Source organism: Tamandua tetradactyla, chromosome 8 (genome assembly GCF_023851605.1).
Source record: "Tamandua tetradactyla isolate mTamTet1 chromosome 8, mTamTet1.pri, whole genome shotgun sequence".
NCBI lineage: Eukaryota > Metazoa > Chordata > Mammalia > Pilosa > Myrmecophagidae > Tamandua > Tamandua tetradactyla.
This window is the reverse complement of record NC_135334.1, coordinates 120,994,266-121,010,743: the sequence shown is the minus strand read 5'-3', so window position 1 is coordinate 121,010,743 and position 16,478 is coordinate 120,994,266. Positions and strand designations below refer to the sequence as shown.

The following is a 16,478-nucleotide window of genomic DNA, read 5'->3' as shown; positions in this document are numbered from 1 at the left end:
TGGTATGAGAAAAGGAGGCCCTCCCGGTGTGAACATGCTGGGGCAGATCTGGCCCAGTGTGGTGGTCATCCCCACACAGCAAAGATGGAGCATCCTCTCTGTGTGCCTGTGCACACATATATTTATGCCGACTTCCAAAAAGGAATGGAGGCAGCTTACAGTGAAAGATGTGCTATTTGATCTAAGACACATGTTGTGAAATGGGGGTCTGCGGGGGAGTGGTGATGTCAAAAATCTAGGCTAAGGATAATAGCTGCCATTGAGCACGAACTGAGCTTCCTGGCAGCCAAGGCAGAAAGGGAAAACCTGATGTGTTGCACAACTATCAAATGGGAGGGTCGAACTCAGAGAACATTAGTGCTGGGAAGGGTTCCCTGGTCTTCCGGTTTCACAGAGAGGAAGAGGAGGCAGGGAGGGGGTGGAGGCAGCAGGCCTGGAGCTGACAGTGCTTCCACAGCGGCAGTGCTGAGAGCATGCAGGATTCCTGAGTTGCAGGCGTCTGTTATTTTTTGTCTGCTGTCCCCAGGCCAGATTGTTCTGGGACTTTTCTCTGTGAAGGCAGCAGGGTGGGTGGGGTCCTCAAGTGCGTCAGCCCTGGGCCTGGCAGTGCCTGGGGGCCGGGAGGGGGGGTGGTGGGTGAAGTCGCCTCCTGAGCCCTGGGGAGTGTCGGGGCACAGACTGGGTGGGAAGTGGGGTGGCTGGCGTGGAGCGACCGTGGGGACCCGAGGAGGCGACCGGGGACCCGAGTTGGACTTTCCTGGGAAGAAGCCTGGGGGTCAGCCCAGCTCCGGGGGACGGTGGGGGCCCCTGGTTGCCGTCTGGGACTCCGCTCTCCGCAGCTGGCGTCTGAAGACAATGACACAGAGGCCTTCCCGCCCGGGGCCACCCGCCCGGCCCCAGATGGGCTGCGGTTAGCCGCCTCGCTGGCGGTCCGTTCCTAGCCCCGCCGTCCTCAGCCGGGTGGGCCGGGAGCGGGTGGTCCTGAGGTGGGACGATGGGACCGGCAGCGCGGGAGGGAGCCCCCGAGGACACTCCCGGGCACCCCCTCCACCCCCCAAGTCGGTAGACGAAGACACTGAAGCTCAGAGCGGCCCCCTAGGCCTCAGCCCGGGTCTGCGAGGAAAGCTGGGACCGGGGTGGGGGGAGGGAGGGGGCAGGACAAGTAGGGGGTGCGGAAGGCGGCCCTCCCCCCTGTCTCGCTGCAGCCCGCGAACCGACCCTCCTCCGTCCCCTCGCAGGGACCGCGCCCTCGCCCCGCCGCCCCTCTCTTCCCGCCCCCGTGCCCGCGCAGTTCCAGCCAGCCCCCCCCCCCCCCACCGCTCCTCCCCTCCACTCTGGTTTTTTTTTTGGGAAAAAACCCCGGCTTTATTGAGATATAATTCTCCCCTCAATTTTAGACCCCTTTCACCAGACAGCAGGCCGCCTCGGGGCTCGGGACCCAGTGCCCGCAGGCCACCTTCCTCGGGACCGCTTGTCCCTGCAGCACCGGACACAGGGGAAGCCCCCCCGGTGGCAGCAGCAGCCTCTCCCTGCTTCCCCCCGCCCCACGGAAAGAACGAAGCTGCAGTCTCGATGCCCCCGGCGGGCCTCGCCCTCCCCCTCCCCACCCCCGCCCCGCCCCCGCCCGGCTCCCCCCCAGGAACCCCTGGGGCGCTGCGGAAGGAGCGGAAAGACTGAGCTGAGCCTGCAGGAAATTAAACATGAAATGAAAACAAGCTCCTCTGATTCGTCCTCTCAGCCCGCCCCCAGCCCCCCATTCCAGGCCCCTGATAAGGGGGGTCCCGCGTCGGCCCACAGAGGGGAGACCTGCGCGCGGCTCCCAGCGGGCGGCCCGCCTGGGCCCCGGGACCCCGAGGAGGCGCGGGGGTCGGGCTGCGGCCCCGGCGGAGACCGTCGTCTCCAGGGCGGCCACGGGAAGCTTTTCCGCCCCGGGGCCCGACGGGGCAGCGGAGTCACGCCCGCGGCCCGACGGGGACGTGGAGTCGCGCCCCGGGCAACGGCGGCGTCTCGGCCCACGGCGCGCGCGGGGAGAGTGAGGCCGCGCGGGAACGCAGCAACGCGCCGCCACGCGGCCCCCGGCCTCTCTCGTCCAAGGCCGGGGGCTGCGCGGACACGGACGCGCGCCTCTCACACCCTGAGCCTTCCGCGAGGCCCGACGTGCGGCCGCTGGCTCCGCGGGGCCGATGCTGACGCCGAGGCCCTGGGTGGCAGTGTCTGCGATAGGCACCTCCGTCCCCCCGCCACGGGAGAGGCCCAGTCCGCGGGGTCCAGGCCCGTCTCCCCTCTCCCGGTGGTCCCGAGCAGGCTGTGGGCTCCCCGGTGACAGAAAGTCGCCTCCCCTCGTAGCTACATCTGCAGCAGGCTGGGGGGGAGGTCTCCCCTGGGAGCAGGGACTGCAGCTGGGGTGCAGCGTGCCTTCCTTGCTCTGCCCTCCGGGCGCCCTCGGCTCACGCCCGCGCTCCCTGTAGTTCGGCTGCGCCCACGTGCACCCGCATCTGCCAGGTCGGCCGGCAGGTACCCACGCAGCTGACGAAGGGTCTTTCTGGGGAACTCCGTGCCTGTCCTTCACTCAGCCTGGGGCTGCTCCTACCTGTTCTCCCTCTCCCACCCTTGGCCCCTCACCTCTTGCCCAGTTCCCAAGTCACATACAGGGACGCCAGTCCCTAGGCAAGCTCTTTTGCCCACTGGGAATGCTCTCAGGCTGTCCGAAATGCCCCTGCAGAGGAAAAGGCCCCAACACGCCCCCACCAAAGACCCCTGCCCATACACCTGCTAGGTCCTGGAAGCCATCCGCCCACTCACCCATGCTCAGTGGCGGGGATCCCCCATCGGGCACCGGGCGACTCTTCTGCTGGAGCTCTGCAGCGGTTGCCTCTACTGGCAGCACCGAGCAGAGCCCCACGCTTGACGTTCCAGTCCTGCCAGTGAGGCTGCAGCTTCCACACTTCTTTCTCTCCTACCACTTCCCCTAAAGCGGGCAGCACGAACTCTCAAGCCTCTTGAACATGCCTTGCTATTTGTAAACTTGGGCCCAGACTTTGCTTAACCCTTCAAGGCCCAACTCCAGTCCTCTCCTCCATGAAGCCCTCCCTGATTGCCAGGGCCCACAACCTCTGTGCCCGCTGAACCCACTACCCGCAGGACCTCACATGGCTCTGAGTTGGGAGATTCTGTTTCCAACAAGAAGGCTGCACCGAGGATTCAGGAGGTAGGAATTCTGAATCGGGCCCCAGGGAGCCTGGAACCTTCTGGAAAATTGACAAAACTGTATGTGGTTGTCAAGAACAGTTTTTCTGGAGGAGTGTGGGTGGCATAGATCAGGTTTGCCACCAGGGTCTGTGACTTGCAGCCGATGAGTCCACACCGCTGTCGCGGCTGATGACCTCTGAGAAAATGGCCAGCGGCTCTGGAGTCCGGAGCCCGGGAAAATGCAGTGGCGGGCCCAAGGCCGTACCCAGGGCTGGTGGTGGCAGGCTGCCCACCCTTCTCGGCTCCGAGCCTTTGCCTGTAGCCTCGGCCCAGTGCCTGCCTCACGCCGCTCGTCTCGGCCCCTAGGTCTGGTTCCAGAACCGGCGGGCCAAGTGGAGGAAGAGGGAGCGCTTTGGGCAGATGCAGCAGGTTCGGACCCACTTCTCCACGGCCTACGAACTGCCCCTCCTCACCCGGGCGGAGAACTACGCCCAGGTAAGTGGCGGCCGCGCTGCCTCCTCAGGCTGGGGTCCCCTGGATGGGCCCCTCGGGCAGGGGTTGCCCTGCAGTCCCACTCTGGGTGCGTGCCTCAGTTTACACCAGAATTTGTATGTGCATATATTATATATCTAATTTATTATATATAAATTTTTTACTGTGGTAATATGTGTGATACATTTAGCACAAAATTTCCCATTGTAACCACATTCAGCAGTACATTTCAATGACATTCATGGCGTTAGGCTACCGGCCCCATCATCCATTAAAGAACTTTCTCATCACCCCACATAGAAACCCTGCACCCATTCAAGAAATAACGCCTCCTTCCCATATCACCCTGGCCCCTGGAAACCTCTAATCTAGTTCCCCTCTGCATGAATTTGCCTAGCCTGGCTATTTCCTATAAGTAGACTCATACAGCATTTTCCCCTTTGGGTCTGGCTTATTTCACTCCTGGGATGCGGGGGCATGGTCAGCCCCGATTCCTTTTCACGCCTGAGTACTATTCCATTCTGCTGCGTTCTGCTTATCCACTCATCACTGACGGCGCCAGGGTTGTTTTCACCTTTTGGTTACTGTGGATAATGTGAACGTAATTTCCAGCCCCGGTCCGGCTGACCTGTGGGCAGTCAGAACTGACGCAGGCTGTGGTCAGGATTCAGCCGGAGAATGATTTCTAGGAAAAGGGTCCTGAAGTCAGGAGAACCGTAGCAAGGTTGAAATGAGCATGGAATTCTGGGCTTCCAGGCTTGGGTTGTCATTCGCGCTCCAGGTCTTTCTCGCCTCCAGCCTGTCACGGGCTCCGTTTTTCCTCTGTAAATGGGGCGTTATAAAAGGTCCCTGCCCCGGCTCTGAATCAGGCCGTGCAGAACTGCTTTGGGAAACTGAGGTTTCGCCAAGGCTGCTTTGGAAGCCCTCAGCCCTCCCGGCACTTCAGCCGCCCTGCAGCCTCTTCCCAGATGCCTGTCATCGGCCGGTCCAGCCCATGCCAGTGGCCTTTGAGTCGCAGCTGGATGCAGAGGGAAGAGGGGTGTTAGTTACGCCAGGCTCTCGGGGACGTAGAGACACGTGCTCGTGGCCGAGTCCACTCCTGACGCCCTTCATCCTGCCGGCCGCTGGGGCCTCCTGCCAGCCCAGGCTTCCTGCCTCGGTTCCACTTGTGCCGACATTTTATTTTTAAACCTTTTTTATTGTGGAATATAACATTTATACAAAAAAAACCCAATACATTTCAAAGTACATTGTAACAAGTAGTTACGGAACAGATTTCAGAGTTTGATATGGGTTATAGTTCCACAATTTTAGGTCTTTCCTTCTGGCTGCTCCAAGATACTGGGGACTGAAAGAAATATCAGTATAATGATTCACAATCATACTCATTTGTTAAATCCTGTCTTCTCTGTAATAACTCTTCCTTCTCTTTTGATCCTTCTCCCACTCTTCAGGGGTATTTGGGCTATGCCCATTCCAACCTTTTCGTGTTGGAATGGGCTGTCACTAATATAGGGTAGGGGAACTAATATGGAATTAGCTGATGTTCTGAAGAGGCTGGGCCCTCTAGGTTTCAGGACTTATCTGGTCCAGGGACCCATCTGGAGGGTGTAGGTTTCTGGAAAGTAATCGCAGTGCATGGAACCTTTGGAGAATCTCAGATAGAGCTCTGGGTGTTCCTTAGGGATGACAGGGCCGGCTTTGGCTGAGGGGTGGCTAACCCTGCTGGTTGGCACTACCCAGCTGAGGCTTATGTAAGAGTGGCTCCAGACCAGCCTCCGGCTCTGTTTGAACTCTCTCAGCCGCTGACACAGTTGCACAGACATTTAAGCCTCCTGTTCTTCTCCCGGCCCCAAGGCCCTGCTAGCAAAGGCCCATGGGGTCTGGCTCTGCCCCTCCCCCCTTACAGGATTCCTGTGGAAGGGGTCAGGGGCCGGGCCTGGGGCTGCGGCTGAGGTATGTGGGGTGCCGGCACCATCTGGATGAGCTCCTGCTGCGTGTTCTCCTCTCCTTCTCCCCTCTCCCCAGCCCTCTGCACCCGGCTTCCCTCCCGCCTGAGCGCACAAGCCAAAGGGAGAAGAAACAAAGCAGACCCATCCTGGCCCCTCTCTTCTGCGGCACCACAGATGACCTCATCAGAGTGGGCTGGAGACCCCGGTCCCCAAATCCAGGGGAGGAAAGGGCCCCGGCCCATCTGTGGCAGCCCCTTGCTGCCAGGGGGGCACACGTGGGATGTGGGCAGGGGCCCTCTCTGCCCTGCTGGCGGGGCCTTCCCTCTGCCAGGGCACCCCCAAACGGGCACCCACCCACCCCTGCAGAGCTGAGAGGTGCAGCAGCCTCTCCATAGTCCTGTAGGGTCCGCCTCCTCACCTGCTTCCAGGTCAGAGGGGACAGGGAGAGCCCCTGGGAGGCAGGGGAGGGAAGGGGTGGGCAGCAGCAGAGATGGGAGCTGAAGTCCCCTGGCCCTAGGCCGCGCTTCCCCTGTGATTTGGATCTCGTTGAACAAAACCTCACCCAATCTTGCCCTCCCCTCTCTCCCCCTTCACTTACACACACAGAGCTAGGCCTGGCACCACTGATTCTGAAGGACAGTTTTCAGTGTCTGATAATCCCTTTTGGGTGTGCAGTGGTAGGAAAGAGCCAAGTGCTAGAAGAAACATGGACCTCAACCGATACTTAACTGTTCTTCTTGTAAGATACTTTAACCCTGTGTAAATGCAACTTGTCTTTTAGCTTAATGGCCTGGGGTGGAATATTACACATATATATTAAAGGACATTAAACTTTTCAGAAGAATGTGAAAAAAAAGAAGAGGTAGGCTCTGTAAAGTTTACTGCATATACCACTGTGTAACTGCGTGCACGTTGTGGCAGATATTGAAGGCCATGGGGGCGTCCAGCCCTGCCACCGCCCGTCCCACCCAGGCACTCACTGCCTCTGGGCAGGGTCCTGGTTCTGAACGTTCCAGGCCTCAGCTTCCGGCCCCTCCGCCACTGACCTGGGCTTCTGGGAGAAGTTAGGGGCTGCCCCCACCCCCCACAATCCACCCCCCCAACTGCTGCAGCCCTGAGCCCCACGTCCCCAGAGCGAAAGCCCTGTGAGGTCAGGCCAGCTGGGGTTTGCCGGCCTGTGCAGGAGTCGGTGAGTCAGCACAGCCCTGCCCCAAGGGCTCAATGGACAGAGACAAGGCTACAGCTGTGTCTGCCCTTAGGCAGTGAGGACCCCGCCTGGCAGAGTCGGGGCTCCCCGCAGCCACTTAGCTGTGCCCCCAGCGCCCTTGATGAAGTTTGAAGTTGAACCCTTAAAACTGCCCTTTCGCCAGCTCACAGCCCTACCTGGGAACGGGGGACCCCAAGGCATACACGCTGCCCTGCTTGGCTCGCTGGGGGTCCCTCAAGGTTTTGAGGGTCTCCCAGGGAAACCCTCAGCAATGGTGCCCTTAGGGTGATGGGCTTTGTAAGGGCAGCGTTGGGGAGGGGGAACCCCATACGCGCCCACCCCGCGAGCCTGTGACTTGTCGCTCTGCCCTCCGCAGATTCAGAACCCGACGTGGATCGGCAGCAGTGGGGCGGCGTCGCCCGGGCCGGCCTGCATGTCCCCGCACGCCCACGGCCCCGGCTCGGGGGTCAGCGGCGTCACCGACTTCCTGAGCGCGTCAGGGGCCGCCGGCCACGTGGGCCAGACACACATGGGCGGCCTGTTCGGGGCCGCCAGCCTCAGCCCCGGCCTCAACGGCTACGAGCCCCACGGAGAGCCGGACCGCAAGACGTCGAGCATCGCGGCGCTGCGCATGAAGGCCAAGGAGCACAGCGCCGCCATCTCCTGGGCCACCTGACAGGCCCCGCGCCGCCCGTGCTCTCCAGGCCCCCAGCCTCCCACGCGACCTTCCTGCCGGGGCCTGGCCCTCAGCACTTTCCGACACCCCACGGGCAGCTGGGAGGAGGGGGCGGCAGACCCCTGTCCCTGCCACACGGAGGCCCGAGCCCCCCGCCCCGGTGAGAGGCCGCGGAGAAAGGGGCGCCGCGTTTTGCAGCTTTGCGTCCACTACAAGCCGAACAGCCGCTCTCCCACGCCGCCTCCGCCTCCACGCTGCCCGCCGGGCACTCAGTTTCCAAGTTTGACTCCATCCGGCCCAGCAGCCTCGCCAGTCCGGTCCCTCCTCCTTCCCTGTCGTGCACGGGGCCCGGGTCAACGGGCTGATGTCCAGTGTCTTAAGAGCAGCTGCCCACCCGGGTTGCCTGGGCTCTCCCTGCACGCACGTGGCCTCCCGCTTCCTGGGAGGTGCTGCCCTCCTCCAGGCAGGCCTTCAGGGCTGGGTACACCCAGGGGGCGTGGGGAGGGGAAGGGGGAGGTGATGCTGAAGGATTCTGCTGCCGTTCAGCGATGCTGGCCCCTAGAAGGCTGGACCGTCCCCAGGCGAGACGCACTCCCCCCCCCCCCCCCCCCCCCCCCCGCCTTCACACCTGGGGACTCCAGTTCTGGGGGAACACGTGGAGGGGGCAAGCCAGACCTTGAGGGAAGCTGAGAAGACATAGCTCCCGGGGGCGGGCCTGCTGCGGGAAGAAGGAAAGTCTCTAGGAAGGAGAAAGGGCTGCAGGGGGCTGGGTGGGGAGCCGGAGGGGGCATGCACACTCCCGCTGCGGGGTGGGGTGACTGGCTCCAGTTGGGGAATCCGGGACGCTTTGTTCTCCTTCCAGGAAGTGCTGGAGGGCCCCTGTGAGAGGATGTGGAAGTACCTGCCCTTTCCCGACCCCTACCTGCTCGTTTGCCCATGGGTGGGAGGACCTGTGGGGACACATAAGCTAAGGCGTGGGGTCACAGTGGCAGTGGGTCCTGAGTGGTGTGCAAAGCGTGCTAGACATGTGCCCAGGCCCGGCCCCCGGGCAGGACAGCCTGGGCACTGCCTCGGCCAGACCCCCTGCCCTGCACCAGCACGGGCTCAGGGCCGGCGGGTGCCTGCCTGCGTGGCGAGTGTGGCCCCTCCCTGCGTGGCCTCCCCACGCTCCCAGAGAGCTTGCCCTGACCCTTGCTCCCTTGGGGACCAGCCACCTTGATCCCTCTCTCCTTGGGAAGGGCACCAGGCCTGGGTCAGTCACGCGGGCCAGCTGTGGAGGAGGGATCGGCCCCCAAAGCCAGCCTCCCGGCCCCCCGCAGGCAGGGCCTCCCTCGGAGGGGCCACCCCAGATGTCCTTTTGACCTTTGCAGCTTGGGGTGTGGCCCAGGTGCCCACCCTCCCCGAGCGTGTTGCACACAGAGGCATCCTCCGAGCCAGGCCTCAGATGCCCGGCGGGCCCCACGGCAGCAGCCCCCAGGCCGAGGCCACGCCGCCTCCACCCTCTGCCTGCGGGCGGCACGCAGGGGACAGGCCCACTCGGCTCGGGGTCATGGACTCGGAGGGGCCTCCTGGAATCCCCCACGGAACTGCCCAGAGCTTCAGGCGGGGTGGGGCCTGGGGGAGCCAGGGCTTCCCGCCTCTCCAGCATCCACTCGGGAAGGATCCGTCCCCCCAGTAAGAGTGAGACCTCCTTGTGAACTGAAGTGCTAAAATTGATCTTAGAGAGGTGGGAAGGGTCTTAGACTATGAATGAAATGTTCTTGAAGGCTGGGCGTTAGTGTTTCATCTATCTGAGGATCCTGGAGCGACTCTCAGGAAGACCTTTCCAGTTCTAAGGTTCACGGAAATAGCTCAGACGCCCCAAAATACAGGAAGGGAGAGGAAGAAGGACCTTCAGGCTGGGGGAGCGGTGCTCTCATTTCCTTCTGAACTGCACTAGGGGCTGGGGAAGGCCAGGGAGAACCATGCACGGTAGGTACTTTCTCACTCGGGAGAGAATCAATATGAAGAGACAGACAACCCGGACAGAGGGGCGGGAGGGAGAGAGAGGGCTATAAGTGGATGCATCTGGAAGGAACCCCGATGCAAAATTCCCCTCCGTGTCTGCTTTCAGGCTGGACTAGACCTTAAGTCAGACAGATTTCAGCCCTTCAGCTTGGAAAGGAAAAACCTGTAACAGAAGAAGCTCTGTGGCTGGGCCGCCGGCCCCACCAGCGCGGCCGGGACATGCTCGTTAAATGCGCCATGGAGACGGTCCCTGTGGCCTCTCCAAAGGTGGCTTCCCCCCAGGCCTGCCCCTTTCTGTCCAGCCCCCTGGTACCTGCCGCACCTCACTCAGGGCACAGAATCGTCGAGCTGGAAGGGAGCTGAGAGACCTAGTTAGCTCAGTCCCCAGAGGCCGGGGAGCCCAGTGGAGGGGCCGCTGTGCTCAGCCTGCGATGGAGCTGATGGAGGCCCTGGGCCCGGGTGGGCAGCCGCTGCTGCGCCGCGCATGTGCTCGGCAACTCAGCTCTCCTCGCCTCGGCCTTCTCCCTGGGAAGGGACACTTGGTGGCCCTGGTTCCTTCCCAGCTGGGGGTTAGACCCAGGCCTTCTGTATCCTGGGACAGGGGGTGCTCGCTGCTGCAGCTCCTGTGATGACGCTGCGAGCTCGGGCATCCCGGCCAGGGTGGTCGGCTCCTCAAAGGCCAGGGCTCATCAGGATAGGAGGAGAGGAGAGCCCCCCTGCTGTCTGGTTCACTGCTAAGTGAGTGAGTCGAAAGAGGTGAGGATTTTCTTTGGCTATGGGCCGGAGACCTCAACAGAGATAGTAATGAGAAAAGGAACTAATGGGTAGCTGGCAGGCAGCCCCTCCCCCGCTGGGAGCAGGTCTCAGCAAGCAAAGCATAACGCTAAGGTGCTGCTATGCCCTGAGACGCCATCGCTTCTTCCAGGGCACAGGAGTGGAGGGCTCGGGGGGCACGGCGAAGCTGGTCTCCCAGCCTTAAATGCGCTTGGAGGACACGGGCTTTTATTACTTTCCTTGAATTCTTTAACTATACTTGATTCTCAGCTCTCGGCACTGCACCTCTGGTTCGGGGAAGCGTGGCAGCCACGCTAGTTCAAAGTCACTGCAAGGGGGTGGGGACCCCGAGAGTAAGGTGGGTCCCCAGCACAGTGCCGTGAACCCCGGGCCCGCTGCCCTCGCCCCGGCCAGGTGGGCGAGAGGAACGTAGCTGTGGAAACCGCCGCAGATCCTGCTCGCGGGTCATTTCTCTCTTCGAGCTGCAGGTGGGAAGAAAGTGTCTTCCAGGTTCTGTGAGACACTCTGGGGTCCTGACTGTCAGGGGCGAAGGTGGACAGGTCTGGCTGGGGGTACGTGGTTGTCAAACTGGCCCTGGGGTATTCTCCATCACCGTAAAATAAAAAGGGGGGAAGGCGGCAAAGACCTCAGTTTTCAGACACATCAACCCCACTGGGCTTCACCGAGGAGGCCCTAAGAGGGAAGGTATTTCCTTGATGTTGTTGAACAGAACCTCACCCCATCTTGCCCTCCCCCCCGCTGCACTTACACACACAGAGCTAGGCCTTATACTACTGAGTCTGAAGGACAGTGTGCAGCGCCTCCCCATGCGTTTGGGTGCGCGGTGGTAGGAAAGCGCCGCGTGCTAGAAGGAACATGGACCTCAACCGATCCTTGACTGTTCTCATTGTAAGATATTTTAACCCTGTATAAACGCAACTTTTCCTTTAGCTTAATGGCCTGGGGTGGAATATTAAAAATATATATTAAAATACCTTAAAATTTTCAGAAAAATGTAAAAAAAACCAAAAAAAAAAAAAAAAAAACAAAACTGAGGTCGGTTCCATAAGGTTTTACTGCCTATACCACCATGTAACTGCAAGTACATTATAGCAAATATTAAAAGAAACGTTCTTGCCTTTTAAAGTAAGTTATTGCACTTACATCTTTTGGGGGAATACTGATGAGAAGGGGACGGAGGGGTCCGCGCAGGGGCTGGAGTCAAAAACAGAAGCAGCTGGCCGCGCCCACAATGCCCTTTGCTGGGCGCAGCCCAAACTGTTTGGTTGTTGTTGTTTGCAATAAACTCCTTCTCCCTCCTCTCAACTGGAATCTGTCTGTTTGTTCCCGACTTTTGACAGATGAAATGTGATCAGAGGGGCCTCTGAAATCTCACGTTAATTGAAGTCGGCAAAAAATACTAACAGTGCCCTTTTGAACTGCTGACACAGTACAGAATGGATTACCCGGGCCAGATTAACAACAGGTGGCCGCCGGGGCTCCTGCACGGGGTGGGGGTGTGTGGGGGTGTGGGGTGCACGGCCGAGACGGACTGGGACCCGTCCCCTTCCTCCCAGAGGACCTGCCTGCACTGTGGGCAAGCTCGAGGGGCCCTGAGGGAGGAGCAGAGCCCCTCTGGCAGAAGGGGTCAAAGCAGCAGCCCCTTTCCTCCCCTGCTTGTAGGAGAGGCCGTGCGCTGTGCCTTAAGGCTTAAGGTCCTTGCCCCAAGCCTGGCAGCCTGCAGCTTGCGGAGGGCAGCCCTCTGTCTCCTGGGCCCTGGGCGGACCTGAAAGCTGGACGTGAGTCAGGGCATCGAGCAGGGCTGCCAGGCATAGAGCACCGGAGGGGCCAGTCCCCTCCCTGGCTCTGCTCCTCTGTGGCTGGGGGAACATCTCTGTCAGAATGAGTTTGAAAACAAAGCTCTAAAACAAGGCAAAACAAAACCAGGAAGCAAGGAGGGGCAGAGTTTCTGCTGTGGAATAGGTGCCTCCTGGCTTTCCAGCACACTGTGGGGATCAGGAGAGAAGCACTTGGCCTCCGCGGCCACCGTGGGTTCAGAGGGTCATGCCTGTGGACCAGACCAGTGCCGGTCAGTTCGCACCACTGAAGGAGGGGAAGGAGCCCGGGCCCTGCCCATTTTACCCTCGTGGGGGAGGACGAGACGGATAATGCTGGTGCAGGTGCTTTGTGAGCCAACGTGGTGTCGTGACGAAAAGGACGATTACTAGTCCCAAAAGACAGCTCCCCGCTGCAGGGCTGATAGGAAATTCACCTCTTCCTGTCCACCCCGCTCTCCCCACAGTGGCCCAGTCAGGACACATGCTGGAAAGCCAGGAAGTGGCCTGTCCCTGCTTCCCACTCTGATGAAATGGGGCTCTGTCCAAGCACCGTCTCAGGTGTGGGGCCTGGGAGAGTGAGTGTACACTTGGTACCGACTGGGTTTGAGGCTGGCCTGGGCTGAAAACATATATATATATATATATATATATATTTTTTTTTTTTTTTTTTTTTTTTAAGGAAAGACGGAGAGAAGGAAGGAAGGATAGAAGGAAGGGAAACATCTTTTAAACATTTTCTTGTTTTATTGTATTTTGTTTCTCCGTTTTTGTTACATGGGCTGGGGCCGGGAATCGAACCGAGGTCCTCCGGCATAGCAGGCAAGCACTTTGCCCGCTGAGCCACCGCGGCCCGCCCAACATATATATATTTTTAAATAACGCCTCTCATCTTTTAGAGTGATCTTTTAGAGTCATGTTCATACTTGGACTCTCCCCATCAAACCCTGCCAAGTCACAGGACAGGCACTGAACAAAGGAGGAAAATGCCTCATGCAAAGTCACACAGAAAGCCACGGATGCCACCTCTGTACATCCCTTTTCTTTTCTGTAGGAGCCGAGCAACCTCAGTATTCCAGAGGCTGTTGCTAAAAGGAAGGCTGGCCCCGGTGGGTGCTTTGGGCATCCCTGGTGCCTCCGGTAGCCATTCCTGGGCCTCTGCCTCCACGGAGAGCCTCTGGGAGACAGGCTGGCAGGGCTTCCTATGCCAATTTATTGACTACAGTTCACCCCTTCACCCCTTGTTCCCCAAACCATCTGAAACCCTTCTCAGGGCTTGTTATCTCTTTTGCTTAGAGTGCCTTCATCCCCTTCCCTATTCCCCTTCACCTTGCAAACTCTTATTCATTCTTTAAAGTGTCCTCCAAATGATGTCGTCCTTTATGAAGCTCCTTCTTAATTCTATGGCCCCACTCGGCCTCCCACCTCGGTCAACTGTCATCCCTTCTGTGCTCCCTCAGAACTGTGTATATTTCAGCACACAATATTGTGTGCTATTTACTTATCTGCTTGGCTCCCCCACATGCTTAAAAAGGCTCCAAGAGTAGATAGGCTATGTTCTGTTCACATCTTGAATACCTCAGAAAAGAAGTACATTGAGCGACTATATGAATGAACTGAAAGATGCATCATGAGGTACTCTTTTGGCTCAGGGTGGAAGAAAAGTCAGAAAAGACTCAAGGACTTACTTTAGACAGAGCCAGAAGCTGGCTCAGGAACCAGGGATGAGCCTGGAGGGAGCCCGGAGCCTTAGTGTGGCTGCGGCGTGCCCACCCTATTCTTCATGGGCATTGTTGCTGAGCCAAGGTCAGGACAGTGGTCAGCATTCCTGGGGTTGGACAGTTCAAGGCCAGCTCCTAAAATGGAGTGAGGGTCCTGTGGATGACAGGGCCCCTCTGGGAATTTCTCTCTTGTTTGTTTGCTCAACCCCTTTGTCTGTGTTGTCCCTGGACAATCCTCCTGCCCCTAAATCCTCGACACTCTCAACCTTGCCTCAGAGGCGATCTTTAGGCAGCTCCATCCCATCGTGGTACCAATCCGAGAACAAACTGCTCTTGCCTCTAGCTCATCAGCTCTCCCATTGTCTCAGGTCTTGCTACAAGACATCTTGTAGCAAGATGTAGTTGGTAAGACATCTTACCAACTCTAGAGTGCTGTGAGTTGGTTGATCCCTGCAACAAAAACTCTTGATTTGGCCAGGAGTGGAGCGTGGAGGATGGAGTAGTGGTGGTAGAGTGATGGGTTGGTGGTTGGGTGGGGTGGTGGTGTGGGGTGAGGTGGGATGGTAGGGTGGTGGGGGTACAGGTGGGTGGTGGTGTGGTGTGGGGTGGGGTGGGGTGGTAGGGTGGCGGGGGGTACGGTTGGGTGGGGTGGTGGTACTTCTCTTTGCACAGGATCAGGCTCATGGGCTCAGCAGCTGAGGGGCAACAGGCCCTTCACGCACGGCCCAATCCCCAGAATGGGGCTTACTGCAAAACTATTTGCTCATGTGTGAGAAGATGCCTGCCAGCTCCAGAGACAGTGGGGTGTGAGCATTGAAATTTTCCCAGGAATTCTGATTCCAAACAGGATCTTGTTTTAAGTCCAGCATAGACCAATGGAATTGAGGAAGGGCAAGCTTCCACAGGGAGCATCAGTTTATGACCATGTGCACACCATGTGTTAAGGTGTTGTTTTAACTAGTTGAGAGCAAACCCAACTGTGGTTCCTGTCCCTGCTCAGGGAGGGTCTCTCAGATTTGCAGAAGACTACAGGGTGTTCTTGCAGTGCCCCCTGGGGTTTCTCTTTTGGTTTCATCACATTGCCCTCTCCATCTGTTCTCTGTTCTCCACTCACAGCAAACCTCTGTAATTTCCAGGCTCCATGGGAAAGGGTGTGTCTTCCTGTTGGTATGACATTAAGGCCAAGCTATACTATGGAGAAGGAGAAAACGGAAATGAATGAGAATGAGTGAGTGAGAGTGTGTGTGTGTGTGTGTGTGTGTGTTGCCTTCTCAAGATGGTGTTGAATGGAAAGCTCTAGATTAAGGCACAGAAAAATCACTGACCAAGGAGGCCATGTGGTGAGAGACGGAGATATGGGTTTAAGAACCTGTTTGCAACTTATTAGCTCTGTAACCTTAGACAAGTCACTAAAAGATTTTCAATTTCTTCATCCGTAAATGGGGATGATCAACTGTTTCCTGCTTACTCACAAGGTGATGATGAAGTCCAAGCAAGTTAGAATATTCGAAAATACAATGAAAAGAGTGACGAGCTGTACAGACAGGAGGAATCATGAACTCCGGTGATTGGAAAGGGCCAAAGGCTGTTGACGTCCATCCAATCGGCTATGGACAAGATGTCAAAGTTGAGGTACTGTTTTAAAAAGTATGTCACCGTATGAAGCACTGAGAACACCTGCTATATTTATCAGATTAGCAAGGGGGTTTGAGGAATCTGGTGTGAGCAGTGTGGCTGGTATGTGGCAAAGGAAAATGGGATGTGACTGCTCTTCCCACCCCTATATCCCAAATGGTCTCAGAGGATCCCAGCAAGTTCCCAAATGATCCAACAACCACTCTGGTTCAGTGCCTTGCCACCTTTTACCTAGGCTACTGCTAACGGGTTACATCTCATTTCAAGTATCTATTGGCTCCACTCCATCATCAATATGATGCCAAAGACCAGCTCGGATCACATCCCTGATCTGAGTGCTAACTTGCCTCACATTGCCTATGGAATGAATTTCAACTCTTCCAATTAGCTTGTGAACTCCTACTGAGCCCAACTTTTCTAATTTGCCAACAAGGAGTCAATAGCTCCCACAAATCCTGAATGTCCATTATATTTTCCCATCTTCTTCTTCCTTTCACTCTCCACAGGTCAAAATACCTGCCCCAACCTTCCAACATGCCCATTTAATGTCCATTTCTACCTACTAATTCAGAAAAAGCTGTTTCAAATGCCACCTCCTTCGCAGTCAGAAGCGATCATAATTCTCTTTCCTAAGTAGGCAGTGTGTACAATTCACACCTTTGTTATGTGCTGCCTTCTACAGTACATATGACTATAAGTGATTTCTCTCTCTTATTTGTCAACACTATTATACACTCCTTGAAGGTAGAAATGGTATCTTCACCTATTTAACCACAGCAGCTGGCACAGTCTCTTTGGCATAAGAGGCATTTAATAAATGTAGGGCTGGATGGCAAGTCCACACTCCACATCAAGAACACCACAAAATATTAGATGGTGGCAATTGGAATTGGAGGCACCCTAGATCCTGAAGTGCTAAGCAAACATTCAGAGTTAGGGAAGAGGATGCTGGTCCATGGCAAAACAGAGAGTTGAAAAAGATGACATTTT

The 16,478-nt window shown here is 57.6% G+C and overlaps 1 protein-coding gene across 1 annotated transcript in view; it reads left to right on the top strand.

Moving 5' to 3' along the window:
- ALX4 (ALX homeobox 4) overlaps window positions 1-7,651 on the top strand; it is a 50,021-nt gene extending 42,370 nt beyond the window's left edge. Inside the window, exons 3-4 of the mRNA XM_077114466.1 lie at window positions 3,556-3,684; window positions 7,217-7,651. Of these exons, the coding sequence (XP_076970581.1) occupies window positions 3,556-3,684; window positions 7,217-7,516 (429 nt within the window). The 3' untranslated portion in view covers window positions 7,517-7,651. The remainder of the gene's footprint in view (window positions 1-3,555; window positions 3,685-7,216) is intronic.
- Window positions 7,652-16,478: the final 8,827 nt, after the last annotated feature.